This window comes from Octopus bimaculoides, chromosome 1 (genome assembly GCF_046866305.1).
Source record: "Octopus bimaculoides isolate indiv1 chromosome 1, ASM4686630v1, whole genome shotgun sequence".
Lineage (NCBI taxonomy): Eukaryota > Metazoa > Mollusca > Cephalopoda > Octopoda > Octopodidae > Octopus > Octopus bimaculoides.
Window position 1 is genome coordinate 113843265 of NC_142928.1, and position 24710 is coordinate 113867974.

A 24710-nucleotide genomic window follows, 5' to 3' on the forward strand; every position below is an offset into this window, starting at 1 on the left:
GCTACTTACAACACAGCCACTCCTGCGTCTGTACACTCCTATCTGTAGCATTTTTCTAAAAAAATTTTCTGGAACGAGTAAATAACATGAGATTCAGCATCAAAAAATTACATCAATATACTAAATTTTAAAATTTTCACTAAATTTTAAAATTTCAAAACGTGAAAGCCGAATAAAAGATCTCAAATGGGTAAATTTTATGGAAAGTATTAGAAAAATACCTTGATTAATTTACAAGTCTAAACTAAAAGAAGTAATCATACAAAAATTCCTACTCGCATAAATTTACGCTTTCGACCGGTAACTGCCGATTATTTCACGTGCCGTTGCAGTATTCTAAATTACAGAAAACGCTAGTTCTTTAACGGTTTAAATTTTCCATTGTAATCATGTCGCTGGACGATGAATTATCTGATATTACTGACAACCGTGTTGTGGCCATGGCAAAATATGTCTTAATGACGTTGAATACAAAATCGGACAAATGGATTAAAATGTACAGCATTGAAGCCAATGCAAATTTAATACACCAATTTTTGAATAAGTGTGAAATTCGTATGCTGATCTTTACACTTTCATCAACCGGAGTTTTCCAGGTAATTAAACCATTTCTCTTTTATTACAATTCCTAATTTAGTTGAACAATTTTTTTATGCGCAGTCTCTTATTTCCTCTTGGTTTCAAGACTGGTTAGAAGAAAGGTTTTCTTCAAACTAAAGCCCGGACGCTGTTTGTAGAGTGAACAACACTTAAGGCATTCAAGGACCAAGTGTTGGTGTTAATCAATTCTGAATCGAAATGTAGAAAGTGAAAATTTTTTTCCCATTGAATACTTCCACCTTATAGGAAAACCTACGTTCCTTAGTACATCAGGTCAATAAAGTTAAAATTTATTAATCATTTTATGTGTTGATATCACAGAAATTATATAAGAACGTAATGTCAATATACTGCATGAGTTGACGACAATGTAGAAAGAAATAATACAACAAGATACTTCAAACTCTAGAATTAGGACATGGAGAAATTAGGGCTATCGATGCCACAATAATTACCAGTATTTTCGCGATGCGTTACTTTAATATAAAAAGCTGATGATGAACTGCCGTTGAATGATTTCCAAACATATAAAGATTGTTGTTAAACGCTGCCCAAATTCTCACTAACATCCTCCCATCTAAGGAACCCAGCAACACAACATGCCGCAATAAAGTTATCTACAGCATTCATTCTAGCACATACCCTTTTTTTTTGGCATTATTTAAATACAGAGGTCCCGATGCATCTAAATAACGATGTTTTTACAGTGCACACTCGTTAGGGTTAGGGTGGCGAAAGTAAAGAATACGCACATCCGGTGTTTTAGGGTTAGTGTTACGTAGATGCGTCGGGACCTCTGTATGTAAGTAGTGCCTTTTTGATGACGGTATTATTTAATAACTAATGGGACCCGTGGGGATTTCAGAGAACGGAAAAGATTAGGAGAGACCGGCTGAGTTATGATGTAACTCCTCACAACTTTTTTATATTTACGAATTTGGCGCTCCTTTAGAAATGCATCTCCAAGAAAATGGAATGCAATTAAAAAATAAGTTAGGTAAATTTTTCGAGTAACACCCGCACGATTTTCATTAAGAAAAAAAAAATCCCCGGATTTTTTTGCGTGGAATCAAGTACCCTGACCTCCTAATATGCTGCAAATAGCCTTATTTTGGTTCGGAAATAAGTGGGGGGCCTGTCCTGGAATCATTAGAAAATTTTTTTTCGGTTGAATGAATTCCTGTGACCTCCTAATATGCTACAAAATCCTTTTTGGGGTCCGAAAAACGGTGTGGGGTGAGGTGGAAGCCTCGGAAATTTTACCCACTTCCAACATTTTACAGAAATAAATTTTCCAGAGTGAATTACATAGTTAGGTACTACTAAAGCAGCACGGTCCGGAACGCGCAGTCGCGCGTCCGCGCTAGCTAGTCGTGAGTGGTCGATCCTAACCCTAACCCTAAACACGTATTCATTTGCACACGCGGGTTAGGGATAGGGTTAGGGATAGCGTTAGGATCGACCAATCACGACTAGCTAGCGCGGACGCGCGACTGCGCGTTCGGGACCGTGCTGCTTTAGTAGTACCCATAGTTACATGCTTCGCTATTAAATATATATAATAGAGAATGTGACATTGTGTGTATATGCATATATATATATATATATATATATATATATATATATATATATATATATATATAATAGCGTGTATGTGTATGTATGTAGAAGGTAAAGGTTTACCGATAAAATGCTACTTACCTCTTTGTTGTCAAATAAATGGATTAATTCTCAGCAAAACATACTTTTATGAGCTTTGTACCAGCGTTTTAGAAACAAAAAGTCGAGCTTTGCCCTAGCGTTTTAGAGGGAAAAAAACCCCAAACTCTTGCGCCCAAACTAATAATTGTGTGTGTGTGAGAGCGATGACAGATGAACGATGTCACATTCTCTGCTATCTATCTATCTATCTATCTATCTATATAAATATATTTAATAACGAACCATGTAATTCACACTATGGAACATTTATTTCTGTATAATGATTTTTTTTTCTTAAACACTCAAGATATCTATAACTATAGTATAGCTGAGTTTGTGAGTGTGTGTTGTATCTATAGAAATCCACATTTCCACTTTTTCGTAAAAATTTTTACATCAATGGAATTTTCTCGATGTGAACTTTCCAGTGCAGTAATTAGATTTTTAAAATTCCGTTTACTTTGTGTGATTTAAGGGAGATTTGGCTGTTGTTTCTAGCAACTTTTATATTTCTTCTCTTCTATCTGGACAGCGTTCTTACACACGCGCTCAACATGTAATATAGAGAGAGTAAGAGTAAAAGAGGGAGAGAGAGAGAAAGTGATACATACAAAGTCATAGATTAAACTTTCCTCTCAGTATTCTTTACCTAGTTTTCATAACATTGATACGTAAAAACACACACAACCACACATACGTGATCTGTGACAACAACATACACATTGCTCCTGTTCCCTATTCCTTTCCTCCCCTCTTCCTCTCTCGCTCTCTCAAACGCATACACGTGCAAGTAAACACAATCATTCACAAAAATATAACTCAATGTTCGTCAATGTGGCATAACTACAGAGTTGTACCCCCCAACTTTGGAAGGTCATAACTTTCAGAAAAATGAATATTTTTTTAATGAAATTTTCTATGCAAAATGGTGCATCAACATCTTCTGCCCAATCTGATAGAATTCTGGCAAAACTGTGTAGCAACTGATTGCCAGCAATTGCTTCATCACACATTGCCGTCCTAGCTCCTAGGGAAAAAATCAGCATCTACAAATTTATCGACTAGTGAGCTCCGTATCCCTCCTCAAAATTATCCCATGTGCGCCACAAACAGTCCTGCAGAAAAGATTGCAGTTTAACCATCCAAGAGAAGACCATCAATATAGATATAGGGCAGGGAGTTGCCAATTAATTAATATAATTAATAATTAACAATTTTGCCAAGTAGTTCAGTATGCAAAAAAACCTTTATCGGTAAAACATTTATAATTATAAACATATAGGGATCAGCAGGAGTTGCTTCACCAACATATTGAAAATTTAGAAATAGCAGTTAAAAGAACTACAAATTCTAACTACAATTTTTTTTTCTCCAATGAATGGCGATATTTATGGCACACATAGAACAAAATGGAAGAGAAAATAAACAAACCTGCCGTTAGTTAATCATGTACGACGTTTCGTGATTAGAATATAAAATTTCGTTCCACTCATCAGCATGATATACAAAATTATATATCTGAAAATGCTAAGATACTGATGCATATCTGACCATGCGACATCAAATATCACATCAGAAAAAATCAGCATCTACAAATTTATCGACTAGTGAGTTCCGTATCCCTCCTCAAAATTATCCCATGTGCGCCACAAACAGTCCTGCAGAAAAGATTGCAGTTTAACCATCCACGAGAAGACCATCAATATAGATATATGGCAGGGAATTGCCAATTAATTAATAAAATTAATAATTAACAATTTTGCCAAGTAGTTCAGTATGCAAAAAAACCTTTATCGGTAAAACATTTATAATTATTAACATATAGGGATCAGCAGGAGTTGCTTCACCAACATACTGAAAATTTAGAAATAGCAGTTAAAAAACTACTAATTCTAACTACAATTTTTTTAAATATATATATATATATATATATATATGTACATATATATATATGCGGGTAAAAATAAATACAAAAAAAGGGGTTTTGTATGATTGTGTATAGAGGAATATATTATTTTGTTTAAAAGAGTTCCAGCACTGTCTGTTTTTTATGTTTTATTTATATTCCTGCAAAACCAATGTGGGATATAGAATATGGAATATACAATATATAATATAAAATAAAAATGGATGGTACTATGAAATAAAGTATTGAATGTCTTATTGAATATATGGAATATGTCTTATTGAATAGATGAAATATTGAGTGTTCAATATAAAGGATTAAATATATAAAGGCGAATACGTATTTTCTATACCTTGTGGTATTTCATCATGGCCGGTATGACAGACTTTAACAGACTGTAACAGGTTGGTTGGTTTTCTGTCTTTTATACCAATTCCTTTGGACAGCAGCAGTATGTGTTTGGCTATTTTTAGAATTGATGTCAAATCTATTTTTAGAAATGATGATATTTGAGAAATTGTTTTGTGTTTGGGTTGTAGGGATATATATGTATATATGTACATATATATGTATATATGTACATATGTATATATATATATATGTATATATGTACATATGTATTTATTTATTTATGCGTTTCAGCCAAATGGTTGTGGTCACGCTGGAGCACCACCATGACTTTCCGTCTTTATGCTGTGCTCTCTTCACGTTTCTTGCATGGCTCTTCTCTTCCACCTGATATAGTCCAATCAAGAGTTTTGATGGCACATCTGCTGTATAAAAGAATTTGACATCGCTGCTCCCAACTGTGTCTCATTTCGAGCCAGAGCTGTGCGAGCCATGTACAGAGATGCTGCCAGTAAGGTGAGGGTTGGAAATGAGTACAGCAATGAATTCCGGGTAGAGGTAGGGGTCCACCAAGGTTCCGTCCTCAGCCCCCTATTATTTACCATAGTCCTCCAGGCAATCACAGAGGAGTTCAAGACAGGTTGCCCCTGGGAGCTCCTCTATGCTGATGACCTTGCCCTAATTGCGGAGTCACTATCAGAACTAGAGGAGAAGTTTCAGGTGTGGAAGCAAGGTCTAGAATTGAAGGGCCTTAGAGTCAACCTAGCTAAAACCAAAATCCTAATAAGTAGGAAGGTAGATAAAACACAAACCCCTTCAGGTAGATGGCCCTGCTCAGTATGTAGAAAAGGAGTAGGTAGTAACTCTATAAGATGTACCCGGTGCAAGCTATGGACACATAAGAGGTGCAGCAACATCAAAGGCAGGTTAACTAGCAAGTTAGTTTTTGTTTGTGGCAGATGTTCAGGTGCAATAAAGACTGCAAACAAACAGGAAACAACTTCTATCTCATTCCAGGGTGAAAAACTAGAGGTAGTCGATAGCTTCCGCTATCTGGGCGACCAAGTTAGTAGTGGGGGTGGGTGCGCTGAAAGTGTAGCTGCTAGAATAAGAATAGCCTGGGCAAAGTTTAGAGAGCTCTTACCCCTGCTGGCGACAAAGGGACTCTCACTCAGAGTAAAAGGCAGACTGTATGACGCATGCGTACGAACAACCATGCTACATGGCAGTGAAACATGGGCTGTAACTGCTGAGGACATACGTAAGCTCGCAAGGAATGAAGCCAGTATGCTCCGTTGGATGTGTAATGTCAATGTGAATACCCGTCAGAGTGTAAGTATCTTGAGAGAAAAGCTGAACATTAGAAGCATCAGTTGTGGCGTGCAAGAGAGACGATTGCGCTGGTATGGACATGTGGTGAGAATGGAGGAGGATAGCTGCGTGAAAAAGTGCCACACCCTAACAGTTGAGGGAACCCGTGGAAGAGGTAGGCCCAGGAAGACCTGGGCTGAGGTGGTGAGGCAAGACCTTCGTACATTGGGCCTCACCGAGGCGATGACTACGGACCGAGACCTTTGGAAATGGGCTGTGCGTGAGAAGACCCGGCAAGCCAAGTAAGATCGTTGCCAGTGCCCCTGGACTGGTTCTTGTGCGGGTGGCACATGAGATGCACCATTTTGAGCGTGGCCGTTGCCAGTACCGCCTGACTGGCTCCTGTAGGATTTTCGAGCGAGATCGTTGCCAGTGCCCCTGGACTGGCTTGTGCGGGTGGCACATAAAAGACACCATTTCGAGCGTGGCCGTTTTCGTGCGGGTGACACGTAAAAGCACCCACTACACTCTCTGAGTGGTTGGCGTTAGGAAGGGCATCCAGCTGTAGAAACTCTGCCAAATCAGACTGGAGCCTGGTGTTGCCATCCGGTTTCACCAGTCCTCAGTCAAATCGTCCAACCCATGCTAGCATGGAAAGCGGACATTAAACGATGATGATGATGATGATGATGGTTCATCTGGTATCGTGGAGAGGAAAGTGTCGAGTTTTGTTTTGAAGACCTCTATATCCATGTCTTGAAGGTCTCAATTGTTTTGGCAGTGCATTAAAGAGCTGAGGTCCTCTGAAACCGAGGCTGTTGCAGTACCTTGTTCTTATGTGAGATATATATATGTATATATGTGCATATATATGTATATACATATATGTATATGTGTACATATATATGTATATATGTACATATATATGTATATATGTACATATATATGTATATATGTACATATATATATGTATATATGTACATATGCATTTATATATATATATATATATATATATATATATATATATATATATATATATATGTACATATGCATATATATATATATATATATATATATATATATATGTACATATGCATATATATATGTACATATGCATATATATATATATATATATATATATGTACATATGCATATATATATGTATATGTATATATATATATATATATATATATATGTACATATGCATATATATATATATATATATATATATATATATAATATAGATAGATAGATAGATATAGGGCAGGGAATTGCCAATTAATTAATAATTAACAATTTTGCCAAGTAGTTCAGTATGCAAAAAAACCTTTATCGGAAAAACATGTATATGTAAGTTTTCCCAACAATCCACTTTAATGGTTTGGGGAACATTTGTAGCAGATGCGACCCATTGTTGTTCACCTTTCCACTTTAATGCCCAAGTACATTCCAAGCACCATAGCTTCTACCAACATGTGCATTATAGTCACCAAGCATAACCAACTTCTCATTCTAAGGTACTGACAGAATACTTCTTCTAAGCTCCTCATAAAATGCATGGATATTTTCCTCACTGGCTGAAAGTGTAGGAGCATAAATAGAGAAAACAGTTACAAAACATCCACTAGAAAGAGGGATCCTGAGTTTCATTATGTGTGTATTTATGCTTTGTGGTTGTTCTAGGTCTCTTAGCAAATCTTTTCTGATTGCACACCCAACACCACCTTCCCTTTTCTCTCCCTTTGGCTTTCCAACCCAGAGTAATGTGAAGCCTGCTGCTCTTTCAATAAGATGATCTTTATCTGAACATCTTGTTTCAGAAAGAGCTGCAATATCAGCATTAAGATGCCTTGGCTTCTTAGTTATAAGAGATGTTCTTCTTTCAGGCCTGTCTGCTCGATCTAAAAGGGCTCTCACATTCCAACAGGCCAGGTTAAGAGAAACCTTATTCCTTGCATACTTATTATCATTGTTTATATCAATTCTTTGTTCATTCCTGCTAAATTGAACCACTGTTAGCTGCAGTAAACTAACCAGACAATTTTTAGTACACCTTTTCTAGCACCTTCCCAGTATGTTCAGGTGAGCAGTTTTCTCTTGAAAGAGTTGCTGAGACACAGGATTCTTCACTGAAAACAGTTCCTGTCTATGAAAACATGTAAGCGATGTTAAGATATGAACCCTGCCGCTTTATGTACAGATTTGTAACTATGTTTCCAACCAGTCAAGTCTGCATTTGTTGCATGCCTCTATTGCCATAGGACTTTTAAAAAGTGATCATTGTTGTTTTGTTGGGGATGACTGTGCTTCATTGGATCGCAGTGACAAAAGCTTGTACAACACTTTTGCCATTCTCTGGGTCAAAATAGTAGATTCCAGTGACAAGCAAAGTTGACTAGTACTAAGTTGACTGCAGGTTTTATCTCGGAGTACCTTCTCCTAGGCTTTTCTTCAAAAGGATACTGCAAGCTAGCAGCGGTAAGTCAATTAGAATTCAGAGCTTTATCCTCTTATACTGGTTGTCCTAATCACAGCTTCATTTCAGAACAGGAGCCCAGTCTACCCCCATCAACTTTGATAGTGCAGCCAATTAAGGGACTGTTATTACCATGACCTGGTTTCATGTCAGAGTGTCCCTCTCCTAGAAGAGTTGCTTTCACTATGACTAATAAGCCTCATCTGCCCCCCCCCCCACACACACACATGCATAGAAAAAAAAATATATATATAGCCCAAGAATTACAGCGTGATGTGCTGCTTGACTGGTCCCCCCCTCTCTCTCTCTCTTTATATATATATATATATATATATATATATATATATATATATATATATATATATATATATGATGATGATGATGATGATGATCTTTTCTCTCGCCATGCCTCTGTCTACCCCACCATCCTCTCTCTCTCTCTCTCTCTCGTAGTTTTTCCTTAAGGTCTTCAGGTTCTGGCTATATATAAATGAGAAATCCATTCTAAATTATCTCAATCCCTTATCTCCGCTGACATACTACGACGAAGTCTCCAAGATGCAGTTAAGATAGAGATTTTTATTTATTTACGGCCTCAAACATCTCATACCTTCGCGCTTTAGTTTGCCCTCTATTATTCATCTTGTTTCTCTCCATGAAATTCAATTGAATTCAGTTGTTGTCTTAAATTCATACTTATTCATTTTCTAAGCTTCCTAAATTCATGGTAAGTTATATTCTATTCACCTAGAATTCATTGCTCTTTTAAAAATTACGATTTATGCATTGTTGTCTCTCAAATATTTAAAATCTACAATTAAGAGCCCTATCTACTCGCTGACGGTAACCCGCCCTCCCACCCCCTCCACCGGAAGTTCATTCCTCTGTTATCCTGTCATCCTCGGCTGTCTCCCGGAACCCATCTAGTGGCCTTGGCCATCCTCTCCCCTACCTTTGGGTAGCGCATTAAGTTTGAGAAATGTTTGCAGGTTGTAGGTACTGTTTTGCTTATGAATTCTTCCAATTGCAAGTTTTCTTTTCAGGTACACGACACTGCTTTTCCCCTTCCCAGGCTACAGGCACACACTCCCAACACCCATACTGTTAGGATTGGCACTCTCAACGTCGGCACGCTGAAAGGTAGATCTGGTGAAATTGTTGAGATGCTTGAACGGAGACGCGTAGATATGTGCTGCATCCAGGAAGTAAGATGGAGAGGAGGTTCTGCGAGGTTCCTCACAGGCAAAGAACACAGGTACAAGATTTTCTGGGCAGGGAACACTGACGGGGTCGGGGGCGTAGGAATACTTCTAGCGGAGAAATGGGTGGATAAGGTAATCGAGGTCGTTAGAGTAAGTGACAGAGTACTTAAGATCAGACTAGTGCTTCATCATAGATTAGCTACTGTCATCTCAGCCTATGCACCTCAACCGGGGCTACCAGATGGTCTGAAAGACCAATTCTATGACACCCTCTTGCAAACTACCTCGTCGACGAGTGACAGGGACCTTCTCTTTGTGGCTGGAGACTTCAACGGTCATGTCGGACGTCGTGCTGGAGGCTTCCATGGCATACATGGCGGCTATGGCTTCGGTTCCCGCAACGAGGAGGGAACCAGACTACTGGAGTTCTGTGATGCAACCGATCTTATGGTCTGCAATACCAACTTCAGGAAACCTGCCAGTCACCTAGTCACCTACCGCTCCGGCAGACACTCTAGCCAAATCGACTACATCCTTGCCTGAAATAGGGAAAGAGGGCAGCTTATAAATGCCAAAACCTACCCTGGCGAAGAATGTACCCCACAACATAGATTAGTAGTTAGCGACTTTGGGATCAAGGCAAAATGGGTGCCCAGAATTAGACAGGCTTGGAGGAGAAGGGTGTGGAAGCTTAAAGACCCTGCAAACGGACAGAGACTTAGAGACAAGTTACTTGAAGCATTTAACGAAATAGAAGGGGATATAGCATCATACAACGTGGAAGACAATTGGAGATTTCTGCGGGACAACCTGTTGAAAGCCACCGACCAGATTTGTGGGTGGTGTAAGGTCCCCTCCCGACCCAGAGTAACGTGGTGGTGGAACAAGGAGGTAGACAGGGCTATTAGACAAAAGAAACAGGCTTGGAAGGACTGGAAGAACGGTGGTAGCAGGGAATTGTACCAATGTGCCAGAAGGGAGGCTAGGCGACAGGTTTATTTAGCCAGAGGGGAAGCAGATAAGGAAAGATTTGCCAATGTTCTGCGCCGTGAGGACCAAAGACTCGAGGTATTTCGTGTTGCAAGACAGTGTAGGAGAGAGAATAGTGATGTTGTAGGAGAGAAATGTGTTCGTATGGATGATGGTACGCTTGCATTAAATGAGGATGCAAAGAAAGAGGTCTGGAGATGCCACTACGATAGATTGCTTAATAAAGAGAATGAATGGGAGAAAGAGAACCTGCCGTATGTCGACCCAATAGAGGGACCAGCTATCCGAGTTGATAGTACCAGGGTAGATAAAGCAATTAAGAGTATGAAGACCGGGAAAGCCCCCGGCCCATCAGGAATCACTGCAGAGATGCTCAAAATATCTGGCAGTGTTGGCTATAGCCTAGTCACCCGTATTACGAACCAGGTGATACACGAAGGAGTCATACCCAATGACTGGTGTAGCAGCATCATAGTCAACTGCTACAAAGGTAAAGGTGACGCTTTAGACACAAATAATTACAGAGGCATCAAGCTGTTAGATCAGGTTATGAAAGTTACAGAGAGGGTCATAGCCCAACTAATTAGGGAGCGAATCAATTTAGATGAGATGCAGTTTGGGTTTGTGCCAGGTAAAAGCACTACTGATGCCTTATTTCTAGTGAGACAGTTGCAGGAGAAATACCTAGCTAATGATAAACCTCTGTACCTGGCTTTCGTTGACATGGAGAAAGCCTTTGACAGGGTCCCCCGATCCCTTGTCTGGTGGTCAATGAGGAAACTTGGGATAGAAGAATGGTGAGTGAGAGCTGTGCGAGCCATGTACAGAGATGCTGCCAGTAAGGTGAGGGTTGGAAATGAGTACAGCAATGAATTCCGGGTAGAGGTAGGGGTCCACCAAGGTTCCGTCCTCAGCCCCCTCTTATTTATCATAGTCCTCCAGGCAATCACAGAGGAGTTCAAGACAGGTTGCCCCTGGGAGCTCCTCTATGCTGATGACCTTGCCCTAATTGCGGAGTCACTATCAGAACTAGAGGAGAAGTTTCAGGTGTGGAAGCAAGGTCTAGAATTGAAGGGCCTTAGAGTCAACCTAGCTAAAACCAAAATCCTAATAAGTAGGAAGGTAGATAAAACACAAACTCCTTCAGGTAGATGGCCCTGCTCAGTATGTAGAAAAGGAGTAGGTAGTAACTCTATAAGATGTACCCGGTGCAAGCTATGGACACATAAGAGGTGCAGCAACATCAAAGGCAGGTTAACTAGCAAGTTAGTTTTTGTTTGTGGCAGATGTTCAGGTGCAATAAAGACTGTAAACAAACAGGAAACAACTTCTATCTCATTCCAGGGTGAAAAACTAGAGGTAGTCGATAGCTTCCGCTATCTGGGCAACCAAGTTAGTAGTGGGGGTGGGTGCGCTGAAAGTGTAGCTGCTAGAATAAGAATAGCCTGGGCAAAGTTTAGAGAGCTCTTACCCCTGCTGGCGACAAAGGGACTCTCACTCAGAGTAAAAGGCAGACTGTATGACGCATGCGTACGAACAACCATGCTACATGGCAGTGAAACATGGGCTGTAACTGCTGAGGACATACGTAAGCTCGCAAGGAATGAAGCCAGTATGCTCCGTTGGATGTGTAATGTCAATGTGAATACCCGTCAGAGTGTAAGTATCTTGAGAGAAAAGCTGAACATTAGAAGCATCAGTTGTGGCGTGCAAGAGAGACGATTGCGCTGGTATGGACATGTGGTGAGAATGGAGGAGGATAGCTGCGTGAAAAAGTGCCACACCCTAACAGTTGAGGGAACCCGTGGAAGAGGTAGGCCCAGGAAGACCTGGGCTGAGGTGGTGAGGCAAGACCTTCGTACATTGGGCCTCACCGAGGCGATGACTACTGACCGAGACCTTTGGAAATGTGCTGTGCGTGAGAAGACCCGGCAAGCCAAGTAAGATCGTTGCCAGTGCCCCTGGACTGGTTCTTGTGCGGGTGGCACATGAGATGCACCATTTTGAGCGTGGCCATTGCCAGTACCGCCTGACTGGCTCCTGTAGGATTTTCGAGCGAGATCGTTGCCAGCGCTCCTGGACTGGCTTGTGCGGGTGGCACATAAAAGACACCATTTCGAGCGTGGCCGTTTTCGTGCGGGTGACACGTAAAAGCACCCACTACACTCTCTGAGTGGTTGGCGTTAGGAAGGGCATCCAGCTGTAGAAACTCTGCCAAATCAGACTGGAGCCTGGTGTTGCCATCCGGTTTCACCAGTCCTCAGTCAAATCGTCCAACCCATGCTAGCATGGAAAGCGGACGTTAAACGATGATGATGATGATGATTAGATATATATATATATATATAGGTACATTTTAAAAAATAACGTCGACCACTAACGTGGACAATTAATGTGCTAGAAATAGATCACATCTTGTGTCTATTAAGACCTAAATTGTTCTCAACATGAAATATAGCAGCATACCAAACCGTGAGCGGGCAAGACATTTAAAATCACTTAAAAAAGCATTCTTAAACAGGAACCGGTTTCGGATTTAACAAATTCTTACCATTTGTCTATTCCTCTTCAGCCTGATTTGTAATGTAACCGCAATCATCAGAATCGTATACAGAGTTGCCCACCGCCATGGGTGCGCGTGCATATGGTTCTGCTAATTACAGCTTAATGGTAAAATTCAAAAGTCTTCGTTTTGGCGCGCCAATTCCAGGAATATATCTGCAGAAAATATTTCCTGCGTCGTATATATTCAGTATGAGAACATGGGTAATGGGTAAAATATTATTATAAAATCTGTTAATTAATCATATATTAATTAATATCGTGGGTGGTCTACCTCTTGAACGTCTACTAGGGCAGAAACTTCTAAGGTCGTGTTTATCTAGATATACATCGTCATATGTCAATCTAAGTAGGAGGCCCAGTTCTTCTCCTGCTGAGGAGATCTTCCGTGCTGTCACAAACATCAGGTGACATCCGGATTATGGGGCGTATGATCATTGAGAGGAAGTAGGAAATCCTGTAGTTGCTAGCGACATTCACTCTACAGACTGGTCTTGTTGGTGGTCCCACCACGGGATCAGTAGTTACTTTGTGATCCTTATGAAGCCCATACAGTGTTGGAATATCGTTGTTGCAGGCTTGGAAATTGTTGGCTGTGCGTTTCTGGGGTCCAAGAATAATTGTCCACATCATCATGTGGACGTTGAGGACCTTTTCTCTCTCCTCATGCGCCTGTAAAGTTGTTACTTTCATATTGGTTATGTGAGGTTGCATTGTCTGGATATAGTTCGGCAAGCTGTCTATTGACGTCCTGCTGGACTTATCTGTGGGAAGGCATACCACTTCTCCGTTCCTCGTGCGCTGCATGAGCTTATGTAGTCCACATGTGGGTATATTCCCGAGTTGTTGGGCCTCTGTCTCTTAGTGTATAATTCTAAAATCTGTCTAAGTTTGGTCCTAGCTATAGTGAATTGTGCTTCCATGTGGTCATAAGTATGTCTAGGGATGCAGACCCTTTTGTTAAAGGGTAATGTTGTCGGGTAACTCTGGCTCATGTTGTAAGATTTGTCACGTATGTTGTCACGTATGTTTGTGTGTATATATATATATATATATATATATATATATATATATTGAATTGACTTGAATTGAACTAGTTTCAGCACATAAGCTGTGGCCATGCAGGGGTACCGCCATTTGGTGTTGCTATATAATTTTACAGTAATGCTAGCGAGCGGGAAATTCAAATTGAGGTGAGTCCATCTGCGCATGTGTAAGGCACCACAAGGTTACACATGAAGAAGGAAGGTAGCCATATTGGAAAAAATGAAAAAATTGTTTGCAGAGAATATATTTCACTTATGTGAAATTTTTTTTTTTGCTTTGGGGACTCTTTCCACAAGAAATATGCACACGTCTAGATCACCAATGTAATGTGTTCATTTGTTGAAAGTAATAAAGAAAGCAATATCAAAAGGCAAAACCATGTTATTTATTATATGCATACATATGCAGATAAGAATCATCATATGTGGCCTGAATGTGCATGTAGTGATATAAACTGATATAAAATGGCAGGCGGCAGTAATGCACTAGCTGTTGCAAAGAACCTTAGGAGTTAGCAAGTTCTAGAGTGAACTCCACATGATATTGACTGTTCGGGAGTTAACTCAAGACAGCATAATTCTTCAGTGAGTAGCACGAAATGGGTGATGGATGATACAGTGAGCTTAAAGTAATATTGCATTTGGTAGTTGGTAAAGATGCTCAAAGCTGTACATTATGAAAAAATGGTGTTGGAGGTCTAGCATCTTCCTACTAATTGCTGGCTGACTGGAACAGAATTCCTTTTGTTAAAGCTGCACGACCAGCTCTGATTGGCTGCAGTTACCAAAGCACAACTGTGCTAATCCGCAACAACAAAATAGGGCTTCCTTGACTCACATATTAGTAAAACAGTAATGGGTTTCTTTTTATATAAGCAACTTATACATATGAAATACGTGTACATATATTCACATAAATACATAAACATGCATATACATAAATATACTTATACCTACACATAAGCATACATACACACATACATACAAATACAGAAAATATATACACACAGGCATATATACAAATGGTTGCATATACATATAATATATATATATATAATGTCCAAACATACATTCATATATATATATATCTATATATATAAAAATGAGAATGTGTGTGTGTCTGTCTGTCTGTCTGTCTGTCTGTCTGTCTGTCTGTCTGTCTGTCGGTCTGTCTGTCTGTCTGTCTGTGAGTGTGAATCCCTAAAACTCGAGAACTACGCAACCAATTTCATTCAAATTTTACACATGCCTTACTTAGGGTTCCAGTTGTGTTTTAGTAAAAAAAAAAAATTAACTTCTTGCAGAGTTCGAGCACACGGCAACATAATATCTCCTCCACTATTTAAGTATTACGTGTCAAAAGTGAAACAAAAACACTCATGTCAAATACTTTCACTTTAAAAATGAAACTATTCCACTAACTGAAACAATCACATTTCGATACTGTAGTGACAGATACTTTCACAGAGAGAGAAAGAGAGAGAGAGAGAGAGAGAGAGAGATGTATTTGTATACATATAGATGTACACGTATATGTATATATATATAGATCTATACATACATGTATATGTATACATATGTGTAGATGTATATATATATATATATATAGATGTACATGTAATATGTACACATATATACATATATACATGCATACAGATATCTATACATATATACACCCATCACACACACATACACATGCACACAAACACACACATTAGTCATTTGTTTTCTTATCCAAAACTACGTCAAAAGTACTGAATGGATCTTTATGAAATTTGGAAATTATATTCTTTGCATAACGGCCATAACTCCCATGAAAATTCATATATTTTTGATGTTGATGAAATTTTAACCCGAACATAACAGATGAGCATTATTTAGAAAATGATGTCACACGTTATCGAGGCTACCATTCTTTCTGGATGTGCAAAAGGGGATGACGTCTTTATTCCAAGAATTCCTCTTACTCCATCAGGAGCAGACATTCCTTTTACATTCAGAAGACTACAATTCCCCCTTTGTGTGACTTTTGCCATGTCCATAAACAAATATCAGGGTCAAACACTGTCTGTAGCTGGTCTTCTCTTGGAAGAGCCCTGCTTCTCACATGGACAACTGTATGTTGGCTGCTCAAGAGTGGGCAGCAACAAAAAACCTATTTGTATATGCTCCACAAGGGAAAACAAGGAACATAGTTTACAATGAGGTGTTATAATCACAACAGCAAGAAAGTATGTACATGATCACCTTCTTTTATGAAACTTCATTGACTTTCATATATTTATATTGATATACATATATATACGTGTGTTTGGGTGCGTGTGTGTATATACATCTCTATATATAAAGATGATGCGTAGTCTAGACGGCGTTTTTAGATTTCATTATTCTCTTTAACCCGGGCAACGCCGGGTATTTCTGCTAGTATATATATAAAAATATATACAAATTTGAAAATCCTACACGATTAGGTGAAAAGCGCTTTATTTAATATGTGACATTAATAAAAATCTGTAAATGTACAAACATCCAGATTTCTGAGTACCTTAATTTTTTTCTATATATATATATATATATATATATATATATATAAAAGATAATAAGAGTGAAAAAACTACAGAAGGCTTGTGTTACTTGGTTAAAGTATATATTTAAATTATATCAGATTTTTATTAATGTCACATATTAAATATATATATATATATATATATATATATATATATATATATATGTCCAAACATACATTCATACATATATATACATACATTACATGATTACACACATTCACATACAGATACCCATACATACTTATATACATATATATACACATATGTATCTGTCAATGTGAATCATATCAAAATATACATACATACACAAATAAATAAATAAATAAATAAATGAATGGAAATCAATCCATAAGGCATCAAAACAGAATGAGAGATCAATAGCAGGTCAGCACCTATTGTGAAAGATGTGTGAATGGGTAGGTGGCTGTATGTGTAGATGGAGTGGGAATGTGTGTGTCTCTCTCCCTCTATATATATCAGGTCATCCCATAAGTTCTGTCCAATTTTAGCTTTTTTAAAATTGAATAAAATTTAATAGTATTTTAGAATGTTTAATGGAATTAAAAATTATTTTTATGCATTTGTGTATATTTAAACTAATTAAATATTATTTTATAGAATAATAGAATTAAAATTTCTTTTATTAAAACCCTTTCTAGCATGGAAGTATCCAAAGAGTATTTGAAGCACAATGCTTTATGAGTACAAAAAAGGAAACTCTGCAGCCGAAGTGACTCGAAACATACACTCAGTTTATGGGAAAGAATGCTTGAATGAAAGAACTTGCAGAAGATAGTTTTCAGAATTCAGAAGTGGAGATTTCAGCCTTGAAGATGAAAATTGAACAGGACGTCCAGTTGAGTTTGATGATAAGCTCCTTGAGGCATTACTTGAAGAAAATCCTGCATTATCAGTTGAAGAATTGGCAATAAAGCTTAGTTCAAACCATACAACTGTTCATCGTCATCTTCAACAACTTGGAAAGGTTCCTAAACTTGGAAAATGGGTGCCTCATGAATTGTCCAAAAGGAGCCACATATCCTGAGTTAACATCTGCTCTTCTCTCCATTCTTGCGAACTCATTTCACCCTTTTTGGATAGACTTGTGACTGGTGATGAAAAATGGATCTTCTATCAAAATGTTAAACTTCGTAAACAGTGGCTTGGTAAAAGGGAAAAAGCTCAACCACAACCGAGAAGGAAACTTCATGGAAAAAAGGTTCTTCTCTCTATCTGGTGAGATTGCAAAGGAGTAATTCATTTTGAATTGTTACCACCTAATGCAACAATCAATGCTCAAGTCTGCTGTCAGTAATTAGAGCATTTGAAACAAGCTTTGAAGAAACAAAGACCCACTTTAGTGAATCGAAAAGGAGTGATGTTTCATCAGGACAATGTGCGACCCCACACTGCAAAGATCACATCACAGAAGATCGAAGAGCTTGGTTGGGAAAAAATTCCTCATCCACCTTATTCTCTCGACCTTGCTCCTTCAGACTACCATTTGTTTCGTAGTTTACAGAATCATTTGGGGGACATAATTTTTGCAAGACAGGAGGAGGTCGAAACTGACATTTCAGAGTTTAGTATCACCCCTTTTACTGCTGATAATCCTATCTTTTTCATAATGTATCTCATAATGATTCTCATCACTATGTCTTTGTCTCTATCTACATACATTATGCTGATCTGTCTATCTCTCTGCCTCTCTATGTATTTATCCCCATTATATGTGTGTGTGTATGTGTTTGGGAGTGCATATGTGAGAGCATATATACATATTCATGCACATATGGATCTATCCATAAAATCAATGTATTTATCGATATATTAATGTGCTTGCATGCGCACTTTCATATGGATGTGTGCATATATATATATTTATATATATGTATGTATGCACGTGCTTCTCTAACTTCTCCCTTAGTCTCCTTTCTTTGTCTCTTTTCTCTTTCCCTAGCCACTCTTCTCTTTACCTCTTTCCTCCTGTAAAGTTTTTTTGTGTAGATATGCATACACATGCATATCTGCATGGTCATACTTATACAATGTCCCCTTCCTCTCTGTTTCCATTCTCTCCTCCTCCTTTCCTCTTCCTGTCTCCTCTCTCCTCTGTCTTTCTCTAGGTTTATACAGTAGTGCTGTGAAAGTGGACAATCAAGGAACTGAACTGTTTCTGTGAAATTGCTGAGGGAGGTCTCCTGAAAACCATCATCACAACGACACTAAAGAGTAATTGTTTCAAATTTCTATGCTCTCATTAGACAGCACATTGACATCCTTGATGCCATTCTGGGAACTGATTGTAGCAAGGATGTCAAGAAGGATGGAGAAAGTGAAAAAGAACAAAAAAATTCTCCAGGTCCCACTGGTCCCTCAAAAGAGCAAATCCAAAGCCACAACTGAGAGGCCTGCAAATGAAAGAAACACTGATACTGGCCCTTCCCCTCACTACAGTAGACAATCAAAGATTTGAGAGGGCTGAAAAAGGAAGAAAACAAAGTTATAAATGTCAAAGCAAAAGCTCCCAGAAAAAGGGAGAGCAAGGGGTTAAAAGAAAAGGAAAAGCAAAATCAAAACTAAGAACTTTTGAGCAAAACTGAAGATCTCCAGCAAAAGAAACAGGAGGTACAAAAGAAAGTGAAAGCAGAAACATATGCTGACATGATGATGATAGTGCAAACTACCAAACCCTGCCAAAACTGCATGGGCCTAAAACAAAACATCTTTCCAAGAAGAGGACAAACAGAAAGGCACCAAAGAAGAAAAAATTGTACATTGTCTAGTCCCCAAAGATGATATGCAGATGTAGTATGTGCCCCAACACACAGCCAACCTCATCCAGATGTGAAAAGGGCAGCAGTTGAACAAAAATCGTTTTTGTGTATGGCACAAAAGATTGTACAGCAGCTGACCTGGCTACAAGCACAAACTTGGAACTACACCTACCACCACACAAGGTCACCACATACAACAGATACAGAATGGCCACCATGAACACCAACACAGGCATCACACAAATATTGCTTTTAAACATCGGAGGTCTGTTGCACCTCAACTGCAAAACAGAAATCTTTTTCCTGAGAAACCTTGCTACATGCAATCAAGCTCTATGCTTAGCATTTGTGGAAATGCATCTAAGACCTTATATAGGGGATGCAGATGTACACATACCAAAATATGTTTCAATATGAATAGACAGAAAAGAAAGGAGCCCTGGTGGAGTTGCAGTGTACATATGAGAGGACCTCATACCTCAGGCTCTGCTGTCATATTCAAATTCAGTGTGCGATACTTAAATTGTACACAACAGACAACTTAATATTGTTACTACATATTGCCCACCAGTTGTTCCAAATCACAGAGGTAAGTTTGAAGACTGCCTTGCAAAGATAAAAGTTCTCACCAAACTAGAGCAACACATCAGCATTTTCTTTTTGGCCGATTTCAGTTTCCCCCTATGTGGGATGGTCTGAGAGCTTCATAGTCTTAGGAATGACATATTGCCAACAAGTACTGGTAGTGTCCCTGCTCCACCTTACCAATGCTTCATTCATGGAGCAAATTGTGCTGCAACCAACCAAGTTAAATAATATACTAGATCTCTGCTTCACAAACAATATGGATGTCATCCATAATATGAAAGTGACACTGGCACTAGTCTCAGATCACAACATAATAGATGAACCAAAAGCCCCTACAGCCTGTACAACGCACCTGAAATCTCTCTAGTCTGAACTTCGATAAAGCTGACTGGAAGTCGATTGAAAAAGATTCTGAAACAAGGTTGGCTTAAATGTCTTTCCACATCATACATTGACATGAAGCTCCAAACATTTCATGTCCATAATGCAAACCATATGTGACAGATCTGTCCCAGAGTATACACGCACAAACAAGATTCCTAGGGAGTGGCAAATTCTTATGAGACAACAAAGATTGCAAACCACCTGAACAAACATTTCAAAAGTAGTGAAAAGTCCTGCCTGAAAAGAATACTGTTGGAGATTGAGAAAAGTCTGCCTCAATCCCTGAAGAAGAGGGAGCAGATAAAGAAGCCTGGGTTATAGAAAATATAAAGTCAAACTCTAAAGCTTTCTTTACCATTACCAAAGAAACAGTCTCAGTACGTTACAAGATAGGGCCCCTCTTCCAAAAGGATGGCTCCTTCACAGTATATCCAATGACACCAAAAAAGATGATGTAATACTGGTCATAGATAATGTATCTTTCCTTTAATGAGCTATGTATCTTTTTCTAAATTCATAGAAATGACCTCAAAAAACTGACACACTCTGTGTATTAAAAGGCTGGTGTTTGTCTGCAGTAGATTTGTGACTTGTATGTATGAAATTTCTCTTGGGTATGTTTCTGGTGAACACTCAGCTTCTTCGATGTCCTGTGAAGTATCATAACAAAACCCCTAGCCATGGCAGCTTTTTTTATTTCATCCATTATTGTTGGATATCCAGAATGAGGTTCACCTATGACACTGCCTGTTTCTTTGAATTCCTTAACTATCTTCCCGTCTGTGAGAAAGGCAATGGGGATCCTTGTGGGATGAGGTGCATTGAAAGCATCTGCTATGTGTTGATGTGACAATCCCTCATATCCACAAACTCATATGTGGAAAAAAAAAAAGATTAATGATATTTCCTATGTATCCAAACTTTATGGTCCACCTTGTACATTCAAATGTATTGAGTCCTACTTAATCTCTTGATTAAGATAGACATGTTATTAACATATATTCTTATCTCACTCTATTTTACAGGTTTTGAGTAAATGGCCAGCAGTTGTGTCAACAAAATCCTGCTATTTTATCAGAAAGTTTGATCAGCCTATTTCCCAAACTGATTCTTTATTAGAGTCATTTATTTGTAGTGATTTGAGCCATTCTCCTCTTGATTACATGTCAGTCTTCTATAATGAGGTCAGTTATGTTTATTTATTGTTGATTCTTTTATTCAATGTTGAAATGTTTCAATTTTAGCATCCTATTTTTAAGCTAATTATTAAAGTAGCTTAAATTATTGAATTTTAAACTAATTATTAAATCAGCTTAATTATTAAAATCCTTTCTGGGAAACTATCGAGGGGTGTTATTGGGGACCTATATTTCACTCAATAGTAAGAAGAGTGACACATTGTCAACTAGGAACCAAATGGAAGAAAGTTTCTTAAATCATTGTTAATGAAGAAAATATCTTTCTACCTCATATACAGTCCTTTATAAATTGTACCCATGTATTCAGGTAAAACAATACAGTATTTACAGGTGGGACATAAGGATCTTCCACATTTTGAATGGATATATTTTGAATGGATATATATTTTGAATGGATATAAAAAAACCTGATTATATTTCTAAAAAGTACATAAAAATGGTTTTGTTTTAATGGGTGTTAAAAATTATGAGACAAAAGGTTCCCCAAGGCTCTTCATGTCATCTCAGGTGGAATTGCATTGATTTCTTCTTTGATCATCTCCTTCGAATCCTCAAGAGTTCAAGGACAATGTTGGTAAACTCTTTCCTTTAGGTATTCCCAAAGGAAAATGTCACAAGGGCTTAAATATCATGACCTTGTTAGCCACCCCATGTCTCCTTAAAGAGATCAAACGCTAAGGAAACATTTCCTTCAACACTAAGTGAACATCATGCTGTGTGAGCTGTGGCCCCATCCTGTTGAAACCACATATGTTCTGTATCCAAATTGTCCAGTTTGGAGCACAGAAAGGCTTTCAACATTTCGACCTATTAACCAGAGGTAACAGTTACTGTTGCACCATCTTCAAAAAATTACAAATTGTTTGCACCAAAGTTGGTAAGTGTACATCAAACAGCTATGCAAGGAAAGTAAAGCAGTTGTTGGTGGAGTTAATGAGGATTATGTTCTGCCCAGTAGTGAAAATTCTGCTTATTTACTACTCCATTGATATGGAAGCAAGCCTCATTGGTACTCAGAAGAATAGCTGCAGAAGGAACTTGTACAAGAAAATTCACACATATGGCTCTGCGGTTGTTATGATCTATCTCAGTTATATCTTGAACCAACATCATTTTGTAAGGATGCAATCTCCAATCAGCATGCAGAATTCTTCTCAAACTCTGAGTTTATATCCCAAATATTTTTCTGTGCTTACAAGCAGACTGCTTTGGTGATTGCTGAATGGATGGTCTTGCTGCTGCCACATTTTCTGGAGCTGTAATGGACCCAGGTCTGCCAGGTGATTTTCTTTTCTGTATGGATCCAGTTGCCTGAAAATTAGAAATCCAAAGCACTTTGTACTAATACTTGGAGATTCATTGTACCATTTTATTATTTTTTTTACTTGCTGGGTTTGAGGAAGGTGTGCCCATGACCTCCAAAGGCCATGGACAAACCATGGGAAGATTGTTGCTATTTATATTCCACTAAAAACTTTCTAAGTCAACTCCTGTTGTAAAATACATGAAATAGGAAGGAATTCCTGGAGGACAATGTTTTAGGAAGGAAGGACTGGATGTAATAATTTGTGCATATCCTATGAATCTGGACACAATAAGAATTATGGGAAAAGGAGAGAAGAGTGATATGGAAGTGCTTTAGTGGATGTGGAAATGAGCCCAACCAGATCTGAGGAGCAAAGGCCATTACAGTACCTGTAAAAAAGCAGAGAAAGGAGACAGCATACATAAGGGCCAAAGTTTGGAGCATGTCTATTAGTGACTTTATGCCAATAAGTCATGTGGCCCTTTTCTAGAGGTTGTCTCGCATGTCTGTGTAATCAGTTGGAATACTATTCCATATGTAAGAGCAATACTCCATTGTCAGCTTCATCTGAGTCTTGTAGAGTATCAATAATTGTTGTGGATGAAATATTTTCTAGCACTGAAGAGAGAGGCCAGACATTGGGAGGCAATCCTAGCTACGTTAAGGATGTACTTTCACCAGGATAGATACTCTGGAGCGATTTTGTTGGGGCTATATGAATTGGAGAAGAGTATTCCAAAGTTGGGATGGGGTACACTATATAGCAATGATGCTCACCTCTGGATGTTCCCAGTCTGAAGTGGAAAGGCTGAGAAAACATCTCCATGCTTTCTTTGAGAACATTAATCTTTCTATCTCCTTCAAAAAGTGAAATAAAATAGTTTACTTTGTAGATGTTGTATTAAACCTAGAAACTAAGCTGTATAATACCCACCATACACCCAATGAGAACTTTCAATGATTACTGAATCAACCTAGATATACTGACAGCCTAGTTAGAAATATATCAACTTGAATGAAAAATGCAGGTGCAGATTCCTGGAATATTTTCTCTGGCAATTTCTTTCAACTTCTAAAATGGATGTGTTTCATGCTTTCAAGCAGTGATTCTAAATTTGAGGGCTTTTCAATGGAAGAAATGGTGGGAAAATGTATGAGTGAACTCCAAAAGCATGTGGTATATGAGAATGAATCAGATATTTCTGTATCCAAAACTGAAAGTAGCGATTCTGAAGAGAACACCAATAGTGACAGTGAGGACAAATTTATACTATTTTTCTGAAGTGACTGGACCTACTTCTCAGGAATCAAAACCATTAGACGTTTTTTTATTTTTTCCAGTAAGCTTGTTCAAAGCAATCACTGTGAAAACAAACTGTTATGCAGAATATAAACAAACTGGAAAAAAAGATAGCTTGTGGTTTCTCATAAGCATAGAAGAAATATTTAGCCATAAATATTATTATGGTGTAAGACAATTACCCAGAATTACAAATTACTGGAGTAATCAGGAACCTTTTGGAGGCCAGTACATTTCCAGTATTTTAATAAGGACATGTTTTGTGAAATTGAACCAATATTTTACTGTGAGAGACACAAGCAGTACCCCAGTACATGAAGAAGCAAACTTTAATCCTTTATTTAAAATAAGACCTCCTGTTGACGTTGTTCAAAATGCATATAAAACCCTCTACAACCCTGATAGATACCTATCCGTTGATGAGGGCATGGTGGGGTATAAAGGAAG

At 38.3% G+C, this 24710-nt stretch overlaps 1 protein-coding gene across 1 annotated transcript in view; it reads left to right on the top strand.

Annotated features, from left to right (window-relative positions):
* The first annotated feature begins 292 nt into the window (after positions 1 to 292).
* Positions 293 to 24710, top strand: part of LOC106876453 (dynein beta chain, ciliary) — an 855334-nt gene continuing 830916 nt past the window's right edge. Inside the window, exons 1-2 of the mRNA XM_089350837.1 lie at positions 293 to 596; positions 21484 to 21642. Of these exons, the coding sequence (XP_089206963.1) occupies positions 390 to 596; positions 21484 to 21642 (366 nt within the window). The 5' untranslated portion in view covers positions 293 to 389. The remainder of the gene's footprint in view (positions 597 to 21483; positions 21643 to 24710) is intronic.